Genomic DNA, 19,537 nt, shown 5'->3' with positions numbered 1-19,537 from the left:
ATGAAAAGGTGTTCAACATCACTAGTCATTAGGGAAATGCAAGCCAAAACTACAGTGATACGTCACTTCACGCCTATTAGGATAGCTTTTTTTTTTTTAAAGGAAACTAGCAAGTATTGGCTAGGATATGGAGCAATTGAAACCCTCAGGCTCTGTTGGTGGGAATGTAAAATGGCACAGCTGCTGTGGAAGACATTGTGGCGGTTCCTCAAAAATTTAAACATAGAATTATCATGTGATCCAGCATTCGCACTTCTGCATATGTGCACATGAAAGAATGGAAGGCAAACTCAAACATATTTGTACTTCAGACTTCAAAGCAGCATTCAAAACACCCAAAGGTGGAAATAGCCCAATATGGGTTGGTGGTTGAATGGACAAACAAACTGTGGTCTATACACAATGGAAAGGAACAGAATTGTGGTCCATGCTACAATGTGGATGAACGCTTAAGACATCACGCTAAGTGAAATAAGCCAGATCCAAAAGGACAAATATTGCACAATTCTACCTTATATGAGGTACCTAGAATAGTCCAATTCACAGAAGCAGACAGTGGATTATAGGTTATCATGGGCTGGAGGGAGGGGCAAATGAGGAATTATTGTTTAAAGGGTACAGGGGTTCAGTTTGGACAGTGAAAAAGTCCTGGAGAGGGACAGAGGAGATGGTTACTGAACAGAGTAAACATACCTAAATGCCACTGAACTGGACACTTAAAAATGGCTAAAATGGTAAATTTCATGTCATGTACTTTTTCACAATAAAAAAAACAGGAATACTCATTTTAATTTTGGGGGGGGGTAATTTGATTGATTGATTTGATGGAGGTACTGGGGATTGAACCCAGGACCTCATGCATGCTAGGCATGCACTCTGCCACTGAGCTGTACCTTCCTCCCTACCCCAGAATACTCAATTTTTGTTTCTCTCCCAATGCCCTTTACAAGTAGGGAAGAGACATAACAAGAAATAGAGAATAGGCATTTATTTTCTAATGTTCCCACTAGATTTACAGGAGCCAACAAAATGAACAATGGTTTTAATCTACAGGATAATTAACTGACTTACAGAGGAAATTCTGGTTTGCTGAAAAACCCCAAATCACTGCCCAAAGAAACCACAAACATTGTCAATCTGACTCCATAATGGTTTTGTTTTAAAATCTGAAAAAAAACCCCATAAACAGAGGGGAAAAGCAAGACCAGAAAAGGTTGAAAAAAAAAATCACAAAACCTGTGTGCACAGCAGAAGTTACAGGCCACAGGCAGACGGTCAGGGCACGAGCCCCAAGCGCCAGGTCCGATGACTGTGGGCACCAGAGCTTCCCTGCAGAGCAGGCTGTAGCTCCCCTGACGGGAACACTCCCCAAGGATATCTCTAGCACTTTCGCCCATGGGAACAGATGCAGCAGAGGAACTTTCCAGAGTTACAGAAATATCCCCAAACTGTCATTTGACCTTTAAAAATGAGACTGGCATTTTCACTTTGCAATGTGGAGTTTACTTACATGATAACATGCCCACACGTGCACCATCCTTCAATTCCTTCCCATATCTGACTGTTGGGATGGGGGCAGCCGTGGCCGCCAGGGGGCTCTGGGACATCTGGTCTCCTGAAGCCTCTCCTTGGCTCCTGTGGCCAGACTTCTGAGAGTGCAGACATCCAAGTGGATGGGCGGCTGTCCTGTTAACCCCCTTTGCCTGTGTATCACCTCACTGGACTCTCACAGCCGCCGTCTACGTCACCATCAGGCCCCCCGAGGAAGCTGGGTGTCAGGGCTTTTCCTCATTTGTTAACAGGACATTGTGGTTCTGACCTCAGAGACATTATGAAAATTCAACTTCTAAATGCCTAGTGTGAGGTCTGGCGCACAGTAAATGCTCAAAAACCGACAGTCAAGATATTGAATACAGCTCCCTGTGCTACATGGTAGTTCCCTGATGTTTACCTATTTTATATACAGTAGCATTTTCTGTAAATCCTGTACTCCCAATTTATCCCTCCCCACTCCAACCCCCTGGTAACCATAAGCTTGTTTTCTATGTTTGTGAGTCTTTCTGTTTCAACTATAATTCAATTTAAAAAAATTAAAATGGAAAAAATAAAAACCATCCGTCAGCTTCCCTGAGGTCATGAGGGCTGAGGGCTCAGCCAGGAATTGAGTCCACTCTTTCCAGTTCTTAACTCAGTATTCTTTCTACCAAACACAGTAGTTTTCAGACTGTGGGTGCCTGGTCCCTGAATGCATAAAAGACTCATGAAATAAATGTGACCACAGACAGCTTGAAGGGGGCACATTCTCAGCCCCTAGGCCATCTGACATGTGCTCCCCTACAGCTGACCTCCTGGATGGAGGGGTGGGTCCTGACTCTCCTCCACCCTCCTCCCAATTTCCTTCTCCAGCTTCACATCCATCCCAAATCATACTAAATACATTGCCCCACTGTGGTCAAACCTCCAGGACCAAACTAAGCAAATCAGAAATACCGCTATCTTCATTAAGAACGTTAATGTCTCTAATGAATGGGTAACAAGTCCTTTTAAAAGACAGAATGTTTCTAATTATTTGTTTTCAACAAAATTGAAGAACTCATGTCATCGATAGATTATTAGAATAGTTTTTGCTATGAGACCAACATAGGAATTTTGGCTTAGAGCTTAAGAGTCCAAAACATTGAAGAACACTGCTATAAGGCAATGCATTCCAGCTTATTCAATTCTTTACGTGAACAAGGCGGACCTAGGGGGAACCAAATTTATGCTAAACCCTACCTCTTTCTAGCAGTAAGTCATACTCATCAATGACACAGAGTATATATACCAGCAGCAAAATGCTCTGTCTACGTCATCAAGAAATCAACTTCCAAGAAATACAGCTTTTATGCTTAACAGTTAATTATCCAACTTTGTGACACTTATGTTGCTTTGACTTCCTGATTGCCGCTACTAACTGCAATGTTAACTCAATCCCAAAGAGGTTTTTTTTTAAATTGACGCATAGTTGATTTACAATATTATATTAGTTCCAGGTGTACAACAGAATCATTCAATACTTTATAGATTACATTTCCTTTAAAGTTATTACAAAATAATGGCTACATTTCCCTGCAGTGTATAACATATTCTTCTATTTCATCTACTTTATGCAGACAGTTTGTATCTCTTAACCCCATCCCCCAGTCTTGCCCCTCTTCCCAGGGGTAACCACAAGTTTCTTCTCTAGGTCTGTAAGTCTGTTTCTGTTTTGTTAATACAATCATGTTTTATTTTTCAGATCTCACAGTCCCAAAGAGTTTTTAAGACAGAAGTTTATAGCCACAAGAATATTTGAAAAAATTGAATTCCATCTATATTTTTGTTACTGCAGACAGACGTGATAAAGGGGTTAGTAGATAACCTTAAACCTCAAAATGTCATGCTAGGAGGAAATTCAGAGTGAGAGCAGAGAGAGAAAAGAGAAAAATATAAATTTTCCAAATGCCATTGAAAAGTATGTTTATTAAATGGATGATGGTAAGTATAAAACTTACAGTATTTAAAATATTCACTGGATATAATTAAGTTTCATTTACAAATGTCAATGTCTGTAACACACTGGAAATCACATGATCTGTGACCATTTAAAATGATTTTTAAAATGTAGACGTCAATTTGAAGCTATCCTAGAGGGCAGGTAATTTAACCAAATTCTTGGGGGAGTTATGTGAAAGAAGATGTTGAGGACCCCTGGGTTATAACCACACTTCTGGGCAGAGACTGAAGTGAGGGGCACAGAGTCTGTGAAGGAAGACCTGGGGGAGTGAGGACCTACTGCACTCACAGTCAAGGAGGACCCAGGGACACATGGACACACACACACACTCCACTCCAACTGCTACATCGGCCCCAGGCTGGCAGGAAATGAGCTCCACAATGTTTTTATTTATGAAAACTGAAGCAACTGAAAAAATGAGAAGCTCAAGGAGGACTTCCTAATAAGTGCCAGTCATCTGATGGCTCCCAGTGTCTCCGTCAAGGCCGGAGGGGCCTGGGTACCACGGTAGCCTGTGAGATCACAACCTCCCTGCCTCCACCAACAGGTGCTGCAGGGAGGCAGACCCCTCACCTTCCCACTTCGGCAAAAGTACCTTCGAAATCTAGCTACTGCTTCTATCCTGTGTTTCAAACAGAGGTTAATTTCCTTCCTATGGAGTTGCCCTCTCCTTTGTAACATATTATCTCCTTGATACATTCATTCATTCATGTCATACACCCTAGGTCCATGACAATAGTAACAAAAAAACCACACCCAGGACCTGCAGGAAGTTTCGCATCCTGCTCTGAGACACACATGCTGACCTGCCAGCATCGCACACGTGTTAACCAGCCTTGCACCTTGTAACCCTTGGAGGAACATCCTTCTGCCTCCTCCAAACCCAAAGTGTCCTTTGGATGCCTTTTCCTTTCTTGCAGCTCACTTTCTCCCAGGACTCCTTAGAGATGAGCCCTGTTAACCCTGGTGTCTCTCATCACTGTGGTAAGCCAGAGGTGCAATTAAGACACCCAATTTACCAGTTCCACCTGGGCACAGACTAATTTGGGAAAGCCAAGCTCCTTCACCTCCTCCTCCAGAAACCCAGTCCAGATTTCAGGAGCAGAGATTCATAGGCACTGAATCAAGTGGGACGGGGTAGCTTTCTGGTAGACCTGTCACCTGGGGCAGCCACCCACAGGGAGGGTGGGGGAAAGAATGTCTGTAACCTGCCCGTGGTTCAGTACTGACAACAATCAGATGAGGCAGGCAACCTTGCTAATCTCAAACAAGCGCGAGGCCGTGAGGCTGGACTTGAACCTGGGGCTGTTTAACTTCCCAGTTCCCACCCACCTCCAGCCTCTCACACACGTGCCAAGGTCTCACACTCCGTCAGCTCGCAGCCACCTCCCCTCACCCTCGATGGGTGTTCGCAGGGATGCCTTGCTCCAGACATCAGCATTCACCAGGGACAGATCTATCTGCCTCTCCCTCTTCCCGTCCCCCTCCCTCCTTTTAGCACTGAAAGCTCTTAGAGTTAGTGCAGGGGTCACCTTTTTCTTTAAGTTACTATCTAAAGGTCTCAACATTACCCTAAATACACAACATGGTTATCACAACCGCTGTGTAACAGACAATCCCTTTGAAAGGGGCAGCCTCCTTCGGTAACAGCCGCCCAGCTTTGAAGCCGCTTGTAATCTGCTCATGCATTCCACAGATATTAGTGAGCATTCCTAACTGCTGGGCACTAGAGAGACCGCAGTGAACAAGGGAAAAGTCCTACGCTTACTCAGTTTATATTCTAGCAGGATAAGCAGTGAACTGAAACACAGACATACTGCACTATGTTATCTAAGCTGATGCTAGGTGCTGCGATGCATCCAACAGTCCATATTAACAATCCCTTGGGACAACTAGACAGATAAATACAGACCTATAGTTTTTCTATCAATTTACTACCCGCCTTATCCAGGTTCTATTTTAAAAATTAAACAAAAAACCAAACAACCCAATCCAAAATGGGCAGAAGCCCTAAACAGACATTTCTCCAATGAAGACACACAGATGGCCAAGAGGCACATGAAAAGATGTACAGTATCACTAATTATCAGAGAAATGCAAAATCAAAACTACAATGAGGTATCACCTCACACGGGTCAGAATGGCCATCCTTACAAAGTCCACAAACAATAAATGCTGAAGAGAATGTGGAGAAAAGGGAAGCCTCCTACACTGTTGGTGGGAATGTAGTTTGGTACAGTCACTGTGGAGAACAGTATGGAGATCCCTTAAAAAACTAAAATTAGACTTACCATATGATCCAGCAATCCTACTCCTGGGCATATATCTGGAGAAAACTCTAATTGGAAAAGATACATGCACCCCAGTGTTCACAGCAGCACTATTTATAATAGCTGTTGTAGAAGACATGGAAACAACCGAAATGTCCATTGACAGATGAATGGATACAGAAGTTGTGGTATATATAATGGAATACTACTCTGTCATAAAAAAGAATAAAGTAATGCCATTTAAAGCAACATGGATGGAACTGGAGATCATCATACTAAGTGAAGTAACCCAGAAAGAGAAATAAAAATACCACATGACATCACTTATATGTGGAATCTAAAAAAAAAGGACACAAATAAACTTACTTACAATACAAAGACAGACCCCCTCCCCAGACACAGAAAACAAACTTACGGTTACCAGGGGGAAAGGGCTGGGGAGGAATAAACTGGGAGTTCAAGATTTGCAGATACTAACTACTATATATAAAACAGAAAAACAACAAGGTTCTACTGTAGAGCACAGGGAACTATTTTCAACATTTTGTAATAGCCTATAATGAAAAAGACTATGAAAAAGAGTGTGTGTGTATATATATACATACACATACGTATATATATATCTATATATCTCAATCACTATGCTATATACTAGAAATCAACACAACATTGTAAATCAACTACTCTTCAATTAAAAAAAACAAGAAAGAGCTCAAAAAAATTAACAAAGATTTGCCTAACAGGTGATCTGAAAAGCAGATGTAAGCAAGTAAAAGCATGCCCCTCACACTGCCAAGTACACACTCTTCAAATACACAGACTTACATAAAGACATGTCAGCGTCTAGGAAGAAGAATCTAACTAACGGGCGTGATTTCAATACCACTTCCAAACACAAAGAAGCCGAAGACTTCTTTTCTTTATAGGTCAGGTGTGGGGGATATGCTAACTCTTCTCCCAGAGATAAGCACATTTGACCCGCGGAAGATGTGAGGTGCCTGCCTAATCTTGCACCTTGTCCCCGAGACCATCGAGACCTCCTGCAGTGAGGACATCGTTTGGCTCTCTGGGTATCCCCACGTCCTCTCTTCTCAGGTTTGCAAACATGGCTTGTTCCACCGGGATAGCTCTTTCCCCCTGCCCTCATCAGACCCCAGGCTCCGTCATCTTCAGGTGTCAGCTCAAACCTCACGAAGGCAGGAGGAATCGGGCAGAGTGGTACACTATTACTGCTAAGATCCAATCATCTTATGTAACGGAAATCCCAGTTAGTGGGGAATGTCCAGCATTGAGCACATTCGGCTTTCACTGGAGAGATCAAGGTACGATGGATAAACACCTGGGTTGCAGGAACCACCTGTCTGAGATTCTGCATGCAACTTACCTCCTGTTTAGAGTTCTCTTTTCATGGATGGGGGAGACAGACGGGAGAAAACAAAAACTACTGAGTTTTTAATTACTTTGGGAAAATCATCATCATCATCATCATCATCATCATCATCATCTAGGGAAAATTCTAGTCCCAGAAGAATCAGACAAGAAAATTAACGAAGCTTTGACCAACGAGAGAGGAGCTTGGTGAATCCAGCAGTGAGGGCCAGCAATGGGCAGCATCGCCAGCTCACAGGTTCCTATAAGCAAGAGCTGAGCCCCAGGGAGGAGATGCCTCAGCCACCCGGCCAAGGAAGCAACTGGCAGGTGTCTGTTACCCACATGACCTTGAGCTCAAATTGGCTCAGGAGGTCCCCAGCTCCTGTCCTCCATCCTGATGGTAAACCACCGAGCCCATCTGAAACAACCCAGTCCTCATTCCCCATTTCCATTCCCTCCAGAAAATTATTCTCCCATTCAATCTGTCTGCCCTGAGCTATGTGCCCGGCAGCTACAGTTGCTGATGGACACGTATCAACCAAGGAAAAAATTAATGTTTTATCTTCTTGCAGAAATGATCAGTCCTTACTTGTTCACAAGAGTACAGTTTCAAAAAATATAAGATGGCAGTTGGCATATGAACTTGGGAGTTTTCACCTGACTTGAAAAAATAATCTAAAAATCAAGTGGTCTATTGGTGAGATAGTGAGGGAAGAGAGAACTTTCATCAGACAGAATTACATCACGAAGTAAAGGTCGGAAGAGAAAAATAGAAGTTGATAGAGCCAAGAAGATGGACCTATACGTATAATTGAATCACTGTGCTGCAGACCTGAAACTAACACAACGTTATAAATCAACTATACTCCAATAAAAGTCATAAAAAAAGAAGACAGACCTGAGTTCAAGTATGGCAGAAGTTAGAACAATATCAGAGGACTCTGCTGGTCAAATGCTTTGCTTAAGGCAATGATGTACATCCATCCAACTGCCAAGCGAGATGGGCGGTAGGACGCCCAGGGCGCAGGCCCCAGAACCACGCACTGGGTCTAAGATCCTGTCTCTGAACAGCTGCGTGACTTTTCCAGTTACTTCCTGCTGCTTTAGAGCTTCTGTAAAATGGGGATCAGTGATTCTATTGATCAGGGTAACAATGATATTAGATTCATTTAAAAAATCCTTGCAGTCTTTATCAAAGACCTGTGTTCATGCTTAAACATCAGCATGAGGATGGGGGTGGGGGGGCAGCATCAGGACCTCCCCCAGGCGCCGCTGAGGATCAAGTATGTTAATACACCTAAAACCCTAAACGTGGTTCCCGGCCTGTAGTAAGTGCTCATTTAGCTTGTACCCATGGTAAAGGGTATTTTATTTATTTTTACTCATTTTTTAGCTAATTTTTTTAATGGGGGTACTGGGGATGGGACCCAGGACCTTGTGCATGCTAAGCACATACCCTTACCACTGAGCTATACCTTCCCCCACTGCCCAGGGTAAAGGGTATTTTAAACACTTAAAGTTGTACATAAAAATTGCCTGGTATTAACGATGGGTTATCTCAGTTTATTTCTGTGAATTGGAAATCTATTCCCAACCTACGTAACTACCCTACCTACCAATCTATGGACTGGTAAAGCAGTTTGATTTGTGTTTTGAGGGGGGAGAATTTGAGAACCCTGCAAAACTTAAATTCCCTGTTTGGCAAGTCAAATATAAGCAATGTTATCTTAATGTATACAGACCAAGCAAATATTTCATCAGAGCCCAAAAGGTTTGAATGGTGGGGGGACAGTACAGCTCAAGCGATAGAGTGTGTGCTTAGCATTCACGAGGTCCTGGGATCAATCCCCAGTACCTCCATTAAAAAGTTAATAAATAAACCTAATCATCCCCACCACCCCAAATAAAGGCGTATTTATTTAAAATAAAAAGGTTTGACTAGACATATCTGAATATTACTGAATTCTGTACCAAAACCCCCACTATTTGAGCAGCCCCCGGAATAGGTAATAAATAAGAGTGTTGACTTTGGTCCTTCTACTCTGCTTCTGTAGCGGGCCTTAAAAGCAATGACTATTCCATTACTGTTCACACAAGAGAAAATATACCAGCCTGTAATTTAGAGGCAAGTGGAATAGACAGGAGACAATGGATACGCATGACCGTTTCCAAGCAGCAGCAGACAAGAGTCTCAGTGCTTAAAAGACACACATTTGTTGCACCAAATGATAATCTGGACGTGGCTTCATGTCTATTCATGAGAAAGAACAATCAGTGAAAAGGTAGGTTGGAGGTCGAAGGAGGAAGGAGAAAAGACAACAAGAAGACGCAGATGGGAGAACGCCTTTGAAACCCAAATAGTGATCTCTGGTCCCTTAAAATATCCACATCCAAGTGAAAACTGCTGGGGTCCAAGGGGAGCCCTGTCAAAAATTAGCCATAACTCAAGTTCTCTGAATTCAGGTGGAGTAAAGAGAAAGCACAGATTTCACACTGATTGCCTGAGAAAATGGATTGTCATTTTCACACACACATTTTACAAAATTCTCACATTTGATCAGATGTACGGTGTGATGATTAATATGCTTTTTTGGGAGGTATAGCTTATAGCTCAGTGGTAGGGCACATGTTTAGTATGCATGATGTCCCAGGTTCAATCCCCGGAACCTCTACTGAAAAATAGATAAATAATACACCTAATTACCTTCTTCCTCCTCTGCAAAAAAAAAAATGTTTTTAGATGGGGAGGAAGAAAACACAAGGGCCACATTTCAGGTAAAATTGTCTTGGTATGTTACACCTCAGAGAACCTTCGAGGTTTCTTCTTAAAAAGATTGCTTGGCATCCACAAAGTAACTGTATCCAGGGTAGAAAGAAAGGGAGGTCTCTGGTCTCCTTTCAGGAAACACATATAGAAGGGGGAGGGTATAGCTCAGTGATAAAGTGAGTGCTTAGCATGCACGAGGCCCTGGGTTCAATCTCCAGTACCTCCATTAAATAAATAAATAAACAAACTTAAATAGAACCTCCCCTAACCAAACAAAAACAAAAAAGAATTGCTTAAAAAAAGGCTAAATTTAAAAAAAGTGTGTGTATATATATATATATATACACATATATATATATATATACACACACATATATATATATATATATACATGAATGAAACACAGAACTTACTACTCAGGGGGAAAAGTGGCAAACACTGTGAATTTGAATATCCTTTGGATTGTGTCTCCAATGAGCCCCATAGAAAGGGGGGAAATATAAATGCATCAGAAAAGGGGCAGGACGGATCTAACCCTCACTCCTCTACCCGCTCAGCACACGAACAGCCGAACAGCATCCAACAGAAGATCCAAGCAAAGGGCCTCTCTAATTCTCTGCTTGCCAAGAATATCTTCGAAATGCAGGTGAATTAACTGAGTCCCTTTCTGAGCCCCTTAAGTGTTTCAAAGTCGGCTTGTTTTCCAGTCTCACCTCATTACATTTAAAGTTAAAATTTTTAAAGTTTTTTTCCTCCCTGCTTGGAAAGTGCTGCTTTTTTATAACCTTTCAATTTAACTGATCTCCAAAGATGAAAGCACCTTCCCCTGAAAAGCGTCAGCTTTAAACTGAAGAAAGCTTGGCAGATTATCTAGCAGAGAACAGAAATCTGATCAATAGGGTTATGCAAAATGGGGTAGAAACAGCCACGTTTGTCTGTGGTTGTCGCTTTTATGAGAGCAGTGCCAATCCTTTGCAAATAAGCTTTTCCGGAGAGCTAGATTGACAGGGCGCATGGGTGGCAGGCAGGCAGGATTACCTGTGAGCTACAGGGCAAAACCCCATCAATGTCACAGGGAGAGCCTGAGACACTGGACACTTGAAAAACTCCAGCCATCTCCATCTCCGTTGGACAGCCCAGCTTCTGTGCCTACAATTCACACTGAGCTTCATTTGCAAGTGGATTTGGTTATTAGATGTAGGATTCTTCAGTGCAACTATTCCTTTCCTGGCACACAGCTCAGTTGAATAGGGGAGCCTGGGAATTAGTTAGCCGTATGGGAGAAGAAAGCCCCACTCCAGTTACCAGGGAGGAATAATTGAACACAGGGCGCCCTTAATTTAATTTGGAGACCTTTCCTTCATTTGCAGCCAATGCTTAGTGAGCTAATTTGTACCTGGTTCATTTTCTCCCTTTTATCTTATCTACGTTAACATCAACCATGGAAATTAGAAGCACTATGAATAAAAGATGAAGCCTGACTTGGGACAGTCTTTCCTTAAGTCCTGTGAATTACCTAAAACCTCATTTGCATGTGCACAGTATTCAGGGCTGAGAAAGATGCCTGGGTCCTACAGCATCCCTGATCAGCAGCTTCCCTTCCCTGGATGAGCTGTAGTTTCTGGACGTTTAAACTGGTCCTCCCTTTCCTCCAAGAAGCAATGTCTAGGTCTGTAATGCACAGGGAATCATTAATCCTAGAAATGGTGTAGGGGACCCCAACCCATCAATGCACAAGACTCAGGATGCATAAATTCCACTAATCTGACTTTTGAGAGAGTTCAATACTGCTTGCAGTAGAAAGAAACGAATGTGATGTAAAAAAGAAGATTGAATGTCTCAACATACATGCCCGGTGGATAGACAGACACCTGCTCTGCCCAAAAACACTGTGCTGGGGAAGGGGTGGTGGGTGAGAATAGGCCTGGTCATAAAATTCCTGCCTGGGAGGAACCTCTAGGAGCCAGAGGACTTAAATTCTAAGTGTATCATGTGTATTATGCTTTTTAAAAATCCCTTCTGTTGTGTACTTTCTAGACTTGGCGCCTCTCCTTGAAAAACAGCTGCGCATGCTCTGAAGCTTATTTTGAATATTTCATTACTTCCAACTGTACAACATTTTTGTGCCTTGAAAGTTTTGCATTTTTTTCCCTATATAGTTCCCTTGGGCCAAAGCTGCATTTTCACCCCACCCTCTCCTCTTGCTTTTATCTTCTCCCCACCCCCACCCCCAGGGACCGATGAAAAAAACCTACTGGATTCTTCTCTTGCAGCTTAATATCCACCACCAACAAGCCTTCCTTTCAGTTTGGGAAGCGTTAAAGGAAGACAGTGTTCTGGACCGTTTCACTGCCTGAATGTGCCAACTCTTCCCCTCCATCCAACTCCTCACACCAACGGGCTAGAAGCTGGGAAGAAACTGAAAATCACTCCCCGTCATAGCCCATCCCTCTAAAAGGTTCATTAATAGTGTTGTGCATTATTTTAGTTACACGAGACCACACATTTTCATGGGCAAGGCAATGTTCAAGCTGTAGAAGGAAAAAAAAAGAGACTTTAAGGTTTAAAATGCTGGTATGCTGAAATGTAAATGTCTTTGCTTCAGAATACAAACTACATGTTTGGGGGAAAGAGTGCACAAGCATGATCACAAAAATAACCTAACTGAAAAAAAATCAGATGACACCTCTTATCTTGGTTTTAATGACCATATGATACAACGACAGGCTTACTGATTTCTTTGGAAGAAACAGGAAAAGAAAGCTCTCCATCTGAAAGCATGTTAAAGAAAAGGTGAGGAGCAATTAAGACTGGTCCTTTTATTCATGAAGCAGGAGAGGATGCATAGAAATGAGGGCAGCAATTGCCCTTAAGGAATGGATTTTTAAAGCCACAGAGGCAGAAACATTGAGCTGGAAGGGCAGAGTAGCTCTGTTCTAAGATTAAGAAAGCAAATCAGAGATGTTAGGACGAAAGCACGGGGCGTTTGTGATTACTAGACATACAGATTGTTCAGTTGACTTGGGGGGGCGGGGGAGCAGGGAGGAGGGGAGGGACAATAGAGTCTCGGAGGCTGAATGTCAGGAATTTGGGGGAGAGGAAGGCAACAGTCCCACAGGATGTCCAAAAAGCCAAGACTTTTCTGCTACGTTTGTGGAGAAGGAACAAGAAAACGGACAAAACCATGCAGCCCCGTCTCACTGGCAGCAGCGCATGCATCCACCACACTGAGACTGCAAAATACCCGCCTCAAACACGAGCACCTGCTCTAACCGCGTGCCGGCTGGCTAGCGCACCTGCGGCCTTCCAAGGGCAATCCGGTCGCCTCAGCAGCGGTGGACCGGGCTGCACCGAGGACCGGGCTGCGACGGACCCGGGACACGAGTAGCCAAAGAGAGGCCTAGAGAAGGGTCAGGGAAAGTGCCAGGCAGTCCAGCTGGCACCTTGGGCTGCAAAAAGCCATAATCACACGGCCGGACAGTCGCAACTCGGTTGCCAGAGGGTTTCCTTGAAAGGGGAGGGTAATCTTTAGCTTCAGAAAGGGCCTGCTGGATGCAGAGATGGAGGGAAGACCCCCTAGAAGTCAGTGTTGTCACTAAGAACCAGTTCCGTGCCAGAAGACGGTACGAGGGAAATGCGCGTCTGGGCTGACTTTCAGTCCCTACTTTCACTGCCCTCCCTATACCGTTCTAGCCTCAGAAACACCTGTGTGCGCTGAAAGGCCTCGTAGAACACCAAGCCCCCCCCCCTTTCGCAGCCGGCCCCGACGGGGCTCCATCCTCAGGCCAGCCCGAGCCCAGTTCCTAGAAATCATCCCCGCTCCCCCTAACTGCGCCACCGACTGGGCCCCATCGCGGGGTTGGGTGGACTCCCTCCTGGAGCCGCAGTGGTCCTCCCACCCGCTCTCCATCCCCGCCGGCTCGCAGAGGGCTGCGGAGCGCTTCACGGGGAATCTTGAAAGGGCGCGCGGAGAAGCGAGCGCTCCAAAGAGCCGCCGCGGCGGGACTGGGCGTCCGGGGGCGGGGCGGGGCGGGCCGGGGGACCCCTCCCTTCTGCCCACTCCCCCCTTCTGCCCACCCCACAGCTAGCCGGGGCGCGCGAGCCGCTACCTCCTGGAAGAGCTCCAGACTGTAGGTGTTGTCGTCGTCGGCGAAGAAGAGCACGCCTGGCTGCGCGCGCTGCTGCTGGTGCCGGTGCCGCTGGCGCAGCCAGGCCAAGCCGGCGTTGCGCTGCTCGGTGGCGCGCGGCAGCCCGGGCCGCTTGTAGCGCCGCGGCGTGGGCACGTGCAGGTGCGTGCAGGGCAGCCCGGCCCGCGCCAGGAAGCGGCTCACCAGCTCGCTGCGCGCCGCCGCGTCCTCCACCAGGATCCAGTGCAGCTGCGCCACCTGGCGGAACGTGTTGGCCAGGCGGGTCAGCTCGGCTTTCTGCACCGGGCGGCTGTAGGTGGGCGTGATGGCATAGATGGTGGGCAGCTCGGGTGGCGGCGGCGGCCGAGAGGCGTTGCGCTTCTCCCAGCCGCGCCCCGGGCCGGCCCGGCGCAGCGGGAGTCGGGCGCCCCCGCGGCCCAGCGCATAGGGAGAGAAGTAGGGACGCGGGGTGAGCGGGGGCGAGGGCCTGCGCGTGTCCACGTCGAGCATGATGATGACGATCAGGATCCAGGGCAGGAGGATGAAGAAGCGGCTGCACAGCGCGGACTTCATGGTGCGCTCCCCCCCTGCCTCTCGGACGCCCCGGGCCGGGACGAGCCGGGGGACCCCAACGCGCAGGTTGGACGGCGGCGGCGCCCGCGCTCAGAAAGCCGCGGCCGGTGCGCTCTCCATAGGGTTGCGGGGCGCTGCGGGCGCTGGGAGGCCGGGGCCACGGGGCTTAGCGCGGGTGCCGAAGAGCTAGGGCTCTCCGGAGCGCAGGCGGGCGGGCAGGCGTTGCCCCTTCTCTGGGTAGTCGGCGGGAAGCGGGACTCGGTCCAGCCGCGCTGCTGGCCCCGGAGTGGTGCCGAGCACCGGGAAGCTGGTGATCCCTCAGCGCTCTGTCCGGAGAGCGGCAGCTGGGAGCCGTCCCGCGGCGATGCGGCCAAAGGGACTCCAGCCGTGCGCCCCCGAGGCGCTCTCGGAGGCACCTTCGGGGGCGAGAGGCAGGCTTCCCTTCGTCACATCCCAGCCGGGGCAGCGAGGACCGGAGGGGCCGCGGGGGATGCCGTGACCCCAGCTCCGTTGGCGCGCCGCCGCGAAAACCCGCACTCCGGTCCCTCGCTCTGCTCTTCCTTCTCGGAACCTCTCCCGGCTCCGGCAGCAAGATCCCAAAGCCAGGAAAGAAAGAAAAAGCGAGGGGGCGGGGGCGCTGCAGACTCCAGCGTCTTCCTGGTCCTCTGGTGGGAAGACAGCGACGCTGCTACTGGCGGGGAGGGGCTGGGAGGGCGAGGCGGGGAGGGGGCCCGGCCCTCCGCGGGGTTTAGCGCTGACGGCCCCGAGGGCCAGCTCTGGAGGCGGCTGCCGCACCGACCAGAAGGAGCGGGAAGAGGGTCCCCGCTAGGCGCCGCGACCCCCGGGCAGGGTGGGTGCTCGCTCGCCGATCCCCGCTTGCTCTCAGCTCTCTGAAATACTGCAAGGTCTTTGGCGATCAGCCTGGAAAACCCATGCACGTGCGGAAAACTCGGGAGACCCTGGTGGTAGGGGTAGGGGGGTGGGGAGGCCAAGGATACCTTCTTTGGCTGCCAGCCGCGGGGTTCGTGTGCCGGGGGTGGACCGAACAGCGCCGACCGAAAGGGCTTTCATGGAAAGACAGAAATCAATAGAAGCGCCGGGAGACGGAGCGGGGCCGTAAGGGGTGTTCGGCATGTGAGATGGCCCCGGAGAAGGAATCAGTCCGAGCGTTTGCTGCCCTCCTGCAGTTAGATCATTCGCGAGAATTCCTGAAACTCCAGCTGAGTGTGGTTAACTTATTTTCCTTCGGTAATTTGAAGTCAAGCTTCCTCACCGTTCGCTGCCATCAGAATCATGCCGTTTGACCCTCCCAACGGTTCTTTCAAGGAGGCCTGGAAATTAGAATCGCCTTCATTTTCCGGATGAGGAAACTGGGGCTCAAAGTTGGGAATGATTTCTCCGAGGTCAGTGGCAACGGCTAAGTGGAAATGGGGCATGGGTCCCCCGAATCTAGCCAGCGGCCTCCTCACTGCGCGACCTGCAGACACCTCTCCAGACACAGCCCCACTGGGCAGGCCGGCCCAGCTGCATGTAAACACGGTGCGCTCAGAACCCAGCAGAGCGGAGGATGACGTGTGGAGCCGTGACAGCGTCTGGAAGACTCGCGCAAACATGGGCGCTTGGTTTGGATTTCTTTCTATCTAGCGGACCTACTAGCTGCGTCCCTGGCTGTGATGTACTGGGATGAACGAAGAAGGGCCACGCTCCAGGGTCACGTCCCAGGACGGTGCTTACAAAGCAGCAGGAAAGCCTCCCCCCCCCTTCCCCAGCCTATGATAAATAATTTCTCAGCCCATCTTCCCCCAGCTGTCTGTCTTCCTCGGTCTTGCTCACAAATACATCCCTCTGATCGCGCGTTCAGAGCGCGGGCGCAGAGGAGCGCTCTGGGGTCGATGCCCTCTGCTCAGCTGTTCTGATGCTCCTGAGTTTCTCAGCCCTGCCCTGACCCCACCCATCATCCATCAGGCCTTGGCGCGTCTGTGGATTTCCCTAACTTCCCTTTCAGAGTCTGAAACCTTAGAGTGAAATGTATAGATCGAACCCCACCCGCCACCCTTGCAAGGGCCGGCCTTCTGTGCCAACCGCCCAGTTTCACCTATAACTCATACTTAAAATGGGCAGATCAGTGCCTCCAAGACATAGAAGACAATCCGTCAGACCCTTTCCCATGTTCGCGGATAGCCTAAGGGGCCTCTGAAGACAACACAACCTCGGGAAAACGCGTCCAGGTCAGGCCTCGGGGTGCGCCCTGGGAAGTCACGGTCACCATCTTGGGGGAGGCAGAAGGACCACGAGGGAGGGAATTCAGTAGAGGCTTCTCTTAAATACTGGAAAGCAGCGCACACATCTGCCCACCCCCGCAACGATTACTGGTCTCTTTCACCCTGCTCGAATTTTTTAATATAGTCGAAGAGAAATGCCTTGTGTGTCCGCTGTAGTAAAGTTTGACTGGTTACAGAATTGTACTTAAAAGCATCACTAATCCTGGTTAGTAGGGAGCTCTTGGTTATTCAAAAACCATAAAACCTGTTTCCTAATTGCTGCTTCTCCAGCAACCGGGGCGTTTCGGATATGAGACTCTTCTATTTATTTAATTTTTGTTTGTTTGTTTTTTGAGACACTTATTTAAAAAAGCAATCCAATTTTCGAATTTAATTTGAGGTGTTGACTCGTGCTCAGGATTCACAAGCGTTGGACAACGCAACACTTAAATAGCATATCTCCATCAAGGAAGTCAGTATATCTTTTCTGCTGTCCTTAGTCAGCAATTGCACCAGGTTAACCTCATCCAGTCATCTGCTGGCAGCATCATGGTTCTTGGAGTTAGGTAGACATGGCCTTGATTCCCAGCTTTGATTCCCTCTGGGCTGCTTGGGCAACTTTAGAAAGTCAATGAGCTTTTCAATCCCTCAGTTTCCTCTTCAGGGAAGTGGAATTAATAATATGTACTCCATCAAAATCTTGTAAGGATTAAATAGGGTAAGTTAGGTAAAGTATTTTTGCAGAGGAGTTGACATTATGCAGGCAGTCAATAAGTGATGTTTAAATACAAGTAACATTTCCTCAAAAGCACGTCTTACCCCAGGGGCTCCGTATGATTTTCCTGATGATGCACTGAAATAGGGCCCCCACCTGTGGAGGAGGTGTTAGTGTGCGTGGTAGAATCTTACCAACTTGGGCTAGAGAGGGGAAGAAAGAGGAAATCAATTTGCCCCAAATACAAGGTGCACTTATCACACAATCAGGATGACATGATTCCAAGTGACATTTATTTCAAGTGACTGGATATGTCATCTTGTTTTACCTTCAGTGACTCAAAAATGTGGGCCCCCACGTTTCATGATCAAGTCTGAGCAAAGCTATAAAGATACAAAAATTACTAAGAATGTCCATTTGAAACACAAAACCAGGGTAAAATGCTTTCAACAACAATGCATCCTGCTTTTAAAAGATTTAGAGAATTTATCAGGTGCTAGAATGGAACCAGCTTCTTTAAATGGCAGCTTGAAGGAAATGTCATTTTTATAAAGATCATCACTAGTAGCTGTCGTACTTTTCCATGTTGTTTACGCTATTCTTCCATAAAACAAATTAAGAATGATCTGCAGTTGATAATGAAGGTTGATGCAAGTTACTAGAGTAATTAAAATGATTACCTGACTTCAGAGCTTCTGTACAGCCTCTTGGTGTTTATTTTCATTTAATCTCCCTAATTATTTGTGTAACAAAGTGAACATTGCTTCATCTGTACTAATGAAGCTTTGGAATGCTGGCATCAGCCACTATGTTTAAGCATTCAGCTGTTATTCTGAAATAAACAAAGGTTAAAAAAAAACCTCATCTGGAGAGTCAACAAAAAACATATTGCATAATCACTAAACATTTACATTTTGCCTCCATGAGTAATTTGCAACTGTAACTCCTGCAGGAGAAAGATTGCAATACGATGAGTGTACTATATAGAACTGATCCCATTAGACACTTGAGCCTGCGGTTCTGCTAATGTGACAAAATCAGCCTTCAAGTGAGCATTTGGGGACAGACATCTTTGATATTCTTCACTAAGAAAGAGATCAAGAAAAAAACTATACACAATTAAGTGTTTGTAAATATCTATATGATAATATTATGGGCATGTAAATCAAGTTATAAAAAGAATCAACTAATTCATGTGGGAGTAGTAATGTAATGTGAAGGTATTGACAATCGATGCCTACCTGCATGTGAACATAAACATTTCCTGTTAAAATATCAGATACAATTATGTAAAAGAATGATGTCAAAATAAATAATTCTAATAGTCCCAAATTCCAGGGATACATGACAGTTTCATTGATGACTGTCAGAAAAATGACATCCAAACCACATACTAAATGGCTCATTTGGTTTATTTTATTTTCCTGCATCTGGGTCCTCTTCAAATATCACTTTTGCTTTAGAATTGTTCTAAATTTTAGTGCTTCCTTAATACTTTAGACATTTGCAGCTATTGTGTTCAAAATGTGACAGTAGAGGTAGTTTGTCAGTAAAACCCTACTTTTATCGGTTGGGTCAGGATCAAGTTTATTCAGGGAAAGTGGTTTTCCTAGAAAATTAGAAATTGGCAATTTATTCTAACAATTTTATTGAAAAATAATTTCATTTAATTTGAATAATAGCTGGAGATAAAGCATGCCACTGTTCCTCCTTTCCTCTTTATTAATGAATTAGGAGGCACCAAAAAACCCAATGAAACATGCATGAATGCATATGAGCATCCTTAAAATTTTTTCCTCACTGTCTTAAATATTGGCATTTACATTAAAATGGAAATTCATTAGAAATAGGATTTTACCATAAAACTACATAACCTACCCTTCACGGTCATCATGAGAATCAAAAAAAAAAAATACTG

The 19,537-nt window shown here is 46.2% G+C and overlaps 1 protein-coding gene across 1 annotated transcript in view; it reads right to left on the bottom strand.

Annotated features, from left to right (window-relative positions):
• The window catches only part of B3GAT2 (beta-1,3-glucuronyltransferase 2), a 72,832-nt gene extending 58,062 nt beyond the window's left edge, over window positions 1-14,770 (bottom strand). The window contains exon 1 of the mRNA XM_006215799.4: window positions 14,053-14,770. Within this exon, the coding sequence (XP_006215861.3) occupies window positions 14,053-14,643 (591 nt within the window). The 5' untranslated portion in view covers window positions 14,644-14,770. The remainder of the gene's footprint in view (window positions 1-14,052) is intronic.
• Between the last annotated feature and the right edge of the window lie 4,767 nt (window positions 14,771-19,537).

The sequence above is a fragment of the Vicugna pacos genome, chromosome 8 (genome assembly GCF_048564905.1).
Source record: "Vicugna pacos chromosome 8, VicPac4, whole genome shotgun sequence".
NCBI lineage: Eukaryota > Metazoa > Chordata > Mammalia > Artiodactyla > Camelidae > Vicugna > Vicugna pacos.
This window is presented reverse-complemented; position numbering and strand designations above follow the sequence as displayed.